At 30.3% G+C, this 9114-nt stretch overlaps 1 protein-coding gene across 1 annotated transcript; it reads left to right on the forward strand.

Moving 5' to 3' along the window:
• Positions 1-6118: 6118 nt before the first annotated feature.
• Positions 6119-8810, forward strand: LOC137815419 (probable indole-3-pyruvate monooxygenase YUCCA4). Its single transcript, XM_068618557.1, has 4 exons — positions 6119-6864; positions 7396-7644; positions 7738-7860; positions 8328-8810. The coding sequence occupies exons 1-4, from the start codon at positions 6247-6249 to the stop codon at positions 8541-8543; spliced, it is 1206 nt and encodes a 401-aa protein (XP_068474658.1). The 5' UTR covers positions 6119-6246; the 3' UTR covers positions 8544-8810.
• The last annotated feature ends 304 nt before the right edge of the window (positions 8811-9114 follow it).

The following is a 9114-nucleotide window of genomic DNA, read 5'->3' on the forward strand; positions in this document are numbered from 1 at the left end:
TATAATTGTTTTGCTTCAGTGAAATTGTGGTTATATGTTTTTTTAATGTGAATTTGGTTTAGTCTTTTTATATTTTAGTATTAATTTTTTTATAAGTTATTTTTCATGTTTTTTTCTTAGTAAATAATAAAATAAATAAAAAAATACTGTATTTCAACCTATATAAAAAACCAAAAATTACAATAATAAATAAAAAATGCAGCTCAAAACAACTCAAACAACACCAAAAGTTTAACCATCCTAATATTTTAACTATTAATATAAATTTCATTAACTAAAGTTACAATGTAATGATATATGATTATTAAATTTGAAGTATGAGTTCACTTAGAATATTAAGATTCATAATAATATATAATATGTGAATTTTTGATAAAAAATAAATAATATTAAGTTAAAATTATAATTTAACATTTTCATTTATAATAAAATAAAATTATAATTTTAGTAGTGAAACAAGTGAACGCCAACAGCAAAATTTGTTCCATATATTTTAAAATAAATCATGTTTGATCATAAATTTATTTATAGGAAATAACAATTTGTTAAAATTAATAATGTAAGGTGCTTTGATTTGACAACTTTTGGTGTACTTTTTGAAAAATAGAATTGAAGGTAAGTTTAAAAAATTGAAGGTTTCAAATGCAACAAATAACTAAAAGCCAACCTTTTTTTGTTTTTTTTTTCTTTTGTCTGGAGTTTTGAACCTTTTAACTACATTAATGCAACAGGGGAAGAAAACAAATGTGTTTTCTTGGATTTAGCTCCAAAAGGTTTATTTTAGATTCATCATTTAAAATTTGTGATGCAACCTTGTACATCTTTAAATATAATTCCACATATAAAAAAAAGTTAATAATACAAGATGTTATTGTGGTTTTCTGTCCATATCTGGAATCCAACTTCTTAAACAAAATTAACTTTGAACTAATTTTGTTTTGGTAATATGACTGAAAATAAAGTAAATGATATTCAAATTTAATTATAAGACTTAAAATTAATAAGCTAGGTTGCATATTAAAATTTAATTTTTGTCCTACAAATGTGTGTATTAAGTTCATCTTAAATTATATCAACAACTTTACTTATCAAATATATGATATAATTTTCTAATGTGACTAAACTTTTTTTTTACATAAAAGTTTTCATATTAGGTATTACTATGCAACTTGACATCTCAATTAGGTTAACATCTCAAGTAACAACAATCATCTGCCATCACATAAAAAAAGTATTATTAAAAATCAGAAAAAGAAAGAAAATACAAAAATAATATGGGGACTATATCAAAACTTATGTTAATAAAAACGATACATAGATAAACTATACATATTCATAAATAATTCTAAGAACAGACTAGATGGAAGCCTATTATACCAATGAAATGATTCTCATAAATTATTCAACTTATCAGCACACGCATCCCCTTCACAAAAAATATGAGTAACTCTAAACCTGATTTTTTCACAGTAATTAATACAAGTATTTCATCGATTACAAAGCAACCACGGAACATTAGTCCTAGTAGAAAACGCCGCACAAACCAAGGCAGAATCACAATCAAGTCATACATTAGTGAGCCCCATCTTTTGAGTTTCCTCTATAGCATGTATAACTCCATAAAACTCAGCAACCACAATAGTCCGACCTTCAAGAAACGCAAAGAAAACACTAATAAACTTCCCCATACTCCCACGGGAATACCTCCACAAGTAGCAAGACCATGATATCCCCTAACAACCCCATCAATGTTAATTTTAACCAGTCTGGTGAAGGGAACTCCCATCTAACAAGAAAAAGACGTTGTATTAATACCAAAAAACTTAATCACGTTGAAATCCAACATATCATTCTTCATTGAAACTTTAGACGAATTTTCCACTAGATAAGTTAAATCTTTAATTACCGAAATAGCCCTAAAAAATCAATCTTATCCTAAAATCTAACATAATTCCTCATACGCCATATCATCCAAATAAAAAAAAGTTATCACAACAAACTTAATCAATTTAACCAAAGGACTACCATCACTCTTAATAAAAGAAAGAAAATCATTCTTATTAGAGAAATGAGAAGTAAGAAAAATATGTCGAACCCAACTCCAAATATGCAAAACATTAGAACAATCAAAAAATAAATGTTGAATAGATTTCCCGTACTTTACAAAGCGTACACATAGAACATATATGCAAACCTTTATTCTGAATATGTTGATTTGTAGGAAGGCGGAATATATGAAGACCAAATGAATTTACCTAAACCATAGGGAGTCCTGGTTCCAAGAAAAAAGTCATATCCTATTTAAGAGTGAAATGACCAGACTCATCTAGAATGCAATTAGGAATATCCTGTTCCTCCCTAACCATAATATGATTAAAAAAATGAGACATTTGTTGTAAAGACAATGGAATATTCCAATTACAATCAATCCAAAATTGGGAGACTGTATCTGGAATGCTAGCACCATCAGATAACCCTGCAATATTTGTTAAAGAAGTAGTAGAACATCATTTATCATTCCAAAAATTAATAAAACTACTTCGCAGTCCAAGAAGTATTATCAAGTATAGTAGAATAAAACTGCTTAATTTCAGGCCAAAGAGATGAGGATCTATGAACCATTCTAAACTCGTATTTTGATTTAAGAACCCTGTCTTTCCGGAGAAAAGACCAACGCATGTTGCTCTAAGCAAAGTTCCGGAGAAAAGACCAACGCATCTTGGAAATAATTTTAAATTTGAAATTAGCAACAACAATTGGTCTATAATCTTTAATGGAGTAAGCACCACGAATCTTAGGAATAACACATACCACATTACTGTTCATTCTAGGGAGAATCCAATTTTGTTTAAAAAACTATTGAACAATATTGCGACATCTGTCCCAATAATTTCATGACAAGAATGATAGAAAACACCACCAAAACTATCAGGGTCAGGAACACTATTACCATTAAGATTAAAAACAACATTCTTGATTTGCAAAAAATCAGGACATTTAATCAACATCATATTCTCCTAAGAGGAAACCAGCTCAGGAATATAAGTACCAACAAAATCTTCCATATTGTATTGTTTGTATCCTGAACATTAGAAATAGACCCAACAAAAATATTTTTATAAAAGTCCAAAATATGATCCTTAATGAGTTTAGAATCCTCAATAACCTCATTATCAATCCGTAGAAGATGAATCTCACTAGAATTATTTCTCCTCTTGACCACAACATGTGACTAAACTTACCAATCAATATTTAATTAAAAATACATCCAAAGATTAAATAAAAAAACATAGTTAAAAATAATATTTATCAACATAATATTTTAAACATATTCTCTATAGGTTAAACTTTACTAAAAATTACACAATTAAAAAATAAATACAAAAATTGTTAAAATATGTAATTATAAAAAAAAATAACCTCCTAGTGTAAAACATATTTTAAAAAGTGTATAATTGGCATTTTTCTTATTACAGATAAGTAAGTAGGGCTTAAAAACCTACTAGATTCAAAATAATTTTCTTTATACTTTAACAAGACTTCTATGTTAGTTATTAGAGCCTAAAACACTACTAGAAGACTTGTAAGCCTAAAACACCACTAGTAAATGATAGGTTCAATTCATAAAATTAAAAGATAAGAACATTTATAGTTAAGCAAGAATGTTTAATTGTGGATGGTAAATAAATTTGTATTAAGGATGTACATTGAATCTGTTTTGATTTTGACAATTCATAAAATTAAATGATAAGAATATTTTTAGTTAATAGTTAAGCAAGACTAATTGTAGATGGTAAATAAATTTATATTAAGGGTGTACATCGAATTTGTTTTGATTTTGAGAAGAAAATTTTTGTATTGATTAAGATAAAGGTATTTGTATATACAATACTTATTTTTTTTAATAAAATATGAATACTATGTATATATCATGTCTTCATCTATTTTAAATTATTAAATACTTTAGTTTTCTAAGTAATTTAAAATATTTATTTTTATTTATTTATTGTTATCTTTTATTTCGTTTCATTTAAATAACTTTGTTCTTACTATACAATTCGTTATTGTTTATCAATTATTTAACTAGTTCGATCATCACTACATTCACTTATATCTTCTTTAAAATATTTTCTTTCTTATCACAACTCCAATTACACATTTTTTTTACAATTTTGTTCAAAATAATATGTTATATTTTATAAACATAAATTTTAATTTTATTGAATTAAATGAAATTAAGTCATTTTTAAAATACATATTTAGTTTATTTCTTTTTTATCAAATAATATATTACATTTCATAAAATGTAAACTCTAATTTCATAAAATTAAATCATTTTAGATACACCATTAGATTTATTTATTATTTATTTCTCATTAAATCTAATCTTATATTCAATACAAAATCTTATGTATTAAGCAAAATACATAAAATTAAAAAAAAAACAAAAATCTCAAACACACATTACTTTATGGAAAATGATGGTTTGATAATTCTGAGAATTGTATACAATTTTAATGTGTAGATTTATATATAAATATATATAATAAAGGATAAATTTAATTATATAAAAAATATTAAAATGATAATATTGATGATAGTAATCTAATTGTATAAAAAAGATAGATTGTTAATGTATAATTATTTTTACTTTATTAATACACTTTTATCTAAATTATAAGCTTAAAAAACTATAAAACTAAGAGAGGGAAAAACAAAAGTCTCAAACAAACATTACTTTAATACACTCCTATCTAACTTATAAACCATTCCAAGATTGAAGTTGCACCGATGTGGGACATGTAATCCAACAAGTCATAGTTAATTTGAAGAAATTTAGTAGTGAACTATAGGGATTGATGAAAAATACATATAGAAAGTATAGAAAGTGAAGTAGAAAAAGGAGACGGTTGTCGCACAAAGAAAGTATCCACGGTGTTTCCCAACATGCAGCAGCAACTTTTTCATTGTGCCTACCATTCTCACTCACTCACTTAGAATCTCTTCTTCATCTACCACTAACACTTTCTTTCTCTTCCTCCTTCTCTTATGCACTTCTACTTTGACCCCACCACACCAACTCCTCTATCATTCTCCTTCCACTTTGGAACCTTCAATGCCTCCAACATCTTCCTTCTCACCCTTCAAACTCACCACCTTACAAACCCATTATCCATATATGTCACACTTAACTTATCCTTTCTTCCACTATTTCTAACTATGCTTTCATGTGTAGAAATTTTAAAATGCAGATAAGTTGGGGAATGAAGATAATATGTGAGAAGAGTATACATTCATGGTCACCTTGAGCAGTCATACAATCCCATTTACCAAAGCAAGAAGTTTTTACCATCACCTCAGTAAAAAAAACAAAAAAAAAACATTAATGTCTTTGTTACAACTTTTGAAATTACAGTTATTGAAAAGGGGTGTGAGGATAGTCCTAGATAGAATACAAGTTGTTAATTGAAAAATAAAAGGGGGCCACAGAAACTACAGAGTCCTGACAAAGCGTGACAAAGTTAAAAAACAAGACAAAAATTTAATCGTATGATGTGCAAGTGCCTACCTAGCTCTAGCTGCACTCTTTCAATATTCATTCCCATAATAAAATCAAATTTTCAAAAAACCATTCCCAATAGATAATACAACAATGCATCCTCAATGCAAACTTTTGTCCTTTCATAACAGTTCATTGATTATAACTTCTATCTGTTTTAATATAGCATTTGCAGTGTTTTATTCATCCAAACATATCAGAAAATGGTATTACTTTATTTAAGATAACTCAACTGATAAAATTGAAACTTGTGAGACTAACAACACAATTTACATATTCAATATATATATATATATGAGATTGTCACCCATTTTTTTCCTATATGAGTTCTCTCACAGCCTTCTGCATAGAAACAAGAAGAAAGAGCCTGGAGAGAAAGAGAATCAAATCCTTTCCTTAAACTTTACGCCTCCATAACACACCAGCACAAGAGAAAAGAAAAACAAAAATCAAAGAGTCTCTTCTTCTTCTCTCTCTCTTTCCCATGCATTAAAATCTTTTACAATTTTAACTTTCCCACTTTCCCACTTCCCCACTCACACTCTTTAAATTCCCACAAGAAACCGAGGTTTGGCTTCACTTTTCAGTCACCACTTCAAAACTCTCACCTTTTGTTCTTGCTCTTGTTTTGTTCTTCTTGTTGTTGCCTTTTTCTCTCCCTACAGCACACAAACAAACCTATCTACATGGGTTCTTGCAAACCCCAACAAGAGCATGTTCATGGGCCTATCATCATAGGTGCCGGACCTTCAGGCCTAGCCGTGGCTGCTTGTCTCTCAGAGCACAAAGTCCCTTTCGTGATTCTTGAGAGAAGCAACTGCATAGCCTCTCTTTGGCAAAACAAAACCTACGACCGTCTCAAACTCCACCTCCCAAAGCAGTTCTGTGAGCTTCCCTTGAAGGGTTTTCCCCACACTTTCCCCAAGTACCCCACAAAGTACCAGTTCATATCCTACATGGAGTCCTATGCTTCACACTTCAACATCCACCCCAGGTTCAACCAAATTGTGGAGTGTGCTGAGTTTCATAAAGGGTCACAGCTTTGGGTGGTTAGGACTCAGGAGTGTGAGTTTGTGTCTCCCTGGCTTGTGGTGGCCACTGGAGAGAATGCTGAGCCTGTGCTTCCTCGAATTCATGGAATGGACCATTTTTCTGGCTCCATTGCTCACACTAGTGTCTACAAGTCTGGCTCTGAGTACAGAAACAAGAAGGTTTTGGTCATTGGGTGTGGCAATTCAGGAATGGAAGTTAGTTTGGACCTTTGCAGACACAATGCCTCACCTTACATGGTTGCAAGAAATACAGTAAGTTCACCCTCATTTCTATTCATTCAATTTTTCATCACCACCCAACACAGATATCAGTACAAACAAATGCTTTTGCAAAGTTAAACATCAACTTCTACAACTCACCTTTTGACAGAAGTTAATTCAAATAAATTTCTTTAAAAACTTCAACTTATGTTTTCTTCTTTATGAACAAAAAAATACTTCTTTCAATGTGTCACATTACCATGAAGAGAGTAAAGACTACTAGTGACACTTGTGTTTTCTTTTTCTTTTTTTCATTTGGGTGACCCTGTGTAAATATTTTCCAAGTTATTGGAGTGAAAATTTCAATTTTGGTTAAAAAAACATGGATAAAATCACTTTTTTGTAGATGGACTAAAGAAGTTTTTTTTTTTTTTTTCCTTTGGTTAAATTTGAGTGTTAATAATGAGAGTGTGATGAAATTGACGTCATTTATGTTCTTTTTTCCCATTTGGGTAACTAACAATCAACTTTGGGGAGAGTATGCTCTTTGCTCACTTTGTTGCATGCTTTGAATGATTGAAGGTGCATGTGCTTCCTAGGGAGATGTTTGGATTCTCAACTTTTGGCATAGCCATGGCTCTTTACAAGTTGTTTCCAATCAAGATTGTAGACAAAATTCTCTTGCTTGTGACCAACTTCATGTTGGGAAACACCAATGACTATGGCATCAAAAGGCCAAAAACAGGCCCAATAGAGCTCAAATTAGCCACAGGGAAAACCCCAGTTCTTGATGTGGGTCAAGTGGCACAAATCAAATGTGGCAACATTAAGGTATGCTGTGTGTGGAAAATGAAGTGATCCCAATTTGTTGATTCAGGTGAATTTTGAGAATTGTTGAGGGTAACATTGAATGGGACTGTGTAGGTGATGGAGGGTGTGAAGGAGATAACAAGAAAAGGTGCCAAATTTATGGATGGACAAGAAAAGGAATTCGATGCTATAATCTTGGCAACAGGGTACAAAAGCAACGTGCCTACTTGGCTCAAGGTTAGAATTTGTTCTGTTGTGTTGTGTTACGTTTTTAGCTCTATCTTATTATCATGAACCACTCATGACATGTCACTGTCTGTGCTTGGGACACATGCAGACTGCACAAACCTACAAATCTCTTCTTTTCTTCATTCCAAAGATGAAGAATAAAATCAGTTCCTACCCTGTTCTTGGGTTCTACCACTCCCTTTTTCTTCATCACAAAAAACTTTTCTTTTTCACTTCTATTACTAAACAATCACCAAATATTATAAAAAAATGATTCTTTCTAAGGGAAGACACAGAGAAAAGCAGTAAAAGGTAAAACTTTTGCTTCAAATCGATTAATAATCAGATTATGTGTTGTGGGTAAAGGGTGTGCATGCATATTCCTAAAAGTAATGTTGCAAGATTCTATTTTAATTCTCTTTATGACATGTTTTTTTCTGTGTGTGAAAACTCAAAACTTTTTTTTGCTACTTTAGGGTTCTGATTTTTTCACGGAGGATGGAATGCCGAAAACGCCCTTTCCCCATGGGTGGAAAGGGGAGCAGGGATTGTATACGGTGGGGTTCACCAGAAGAGGAATACAAGGAACATCGTGTGATGCAATCAAGATCGCTGAAGACATTGCCTCACAGTGGAAAACCGTAGAGAACAAGAATCAGTGCAATTCACATGTCATCATTCTCACTTCATAGACCTCACTTACCCTCCAAAAAAAAAATGCAACTTTTTTTTTTATTTATTAGGAGAAAGGAGAAATACGAAGTTAGGAATTAGTACCCATGCAATTAGGCTAGTTTTTATTTATTTATTTTATTTTATGTTAATTTAATTTTTATTTTATTTTTTACCTTTTTACCCCTCTCTTTTGCTGGCATGTACATGCAATTTTGTATCTTTAGGAGCATAAACTTTAGCTTTGTACAAAACAGTTTCATAAATGGAATGGTAACTTGGTTAACAAAGTGTAGTTGTATCCAAAAGAAATTTGTGAATGTGAAATAATACTATATATGTTTCTTATTATTATATCTTTTTAATTTTCTGTGAAATGTAAATTAAATTTAATGTTCAATTTCATTTTTTGGTTAGTACATTTGTGACATGAATGTATTTGAAAACTAAGTGTAAGAAGTGGTACACACACGGCAGGCATATATTGTTCTGGTCTTTCATTGAATGTACCAATTGAAAAATTACTTAAAAAGAGGAAAATTTTCTAAAGTTAACCATAGTTAATACTAAAAGAGAAGCACTAGTTAAACT

Source organism: Phaseolus vulgaris, chromosome 1 (assembly GCF_000499845.2).
Source record: "Phaseolus vulgaris cultivar G19833 chromosome 1, P. vulgaris v2.0, whole genome shotgun sequence".
NCBI lineage: Eukaryota > Viridiplantae > Streptophyta > Magnoliopsida > Fabales > Fabaceae > Phaseolus > Phaseolus vulgaris.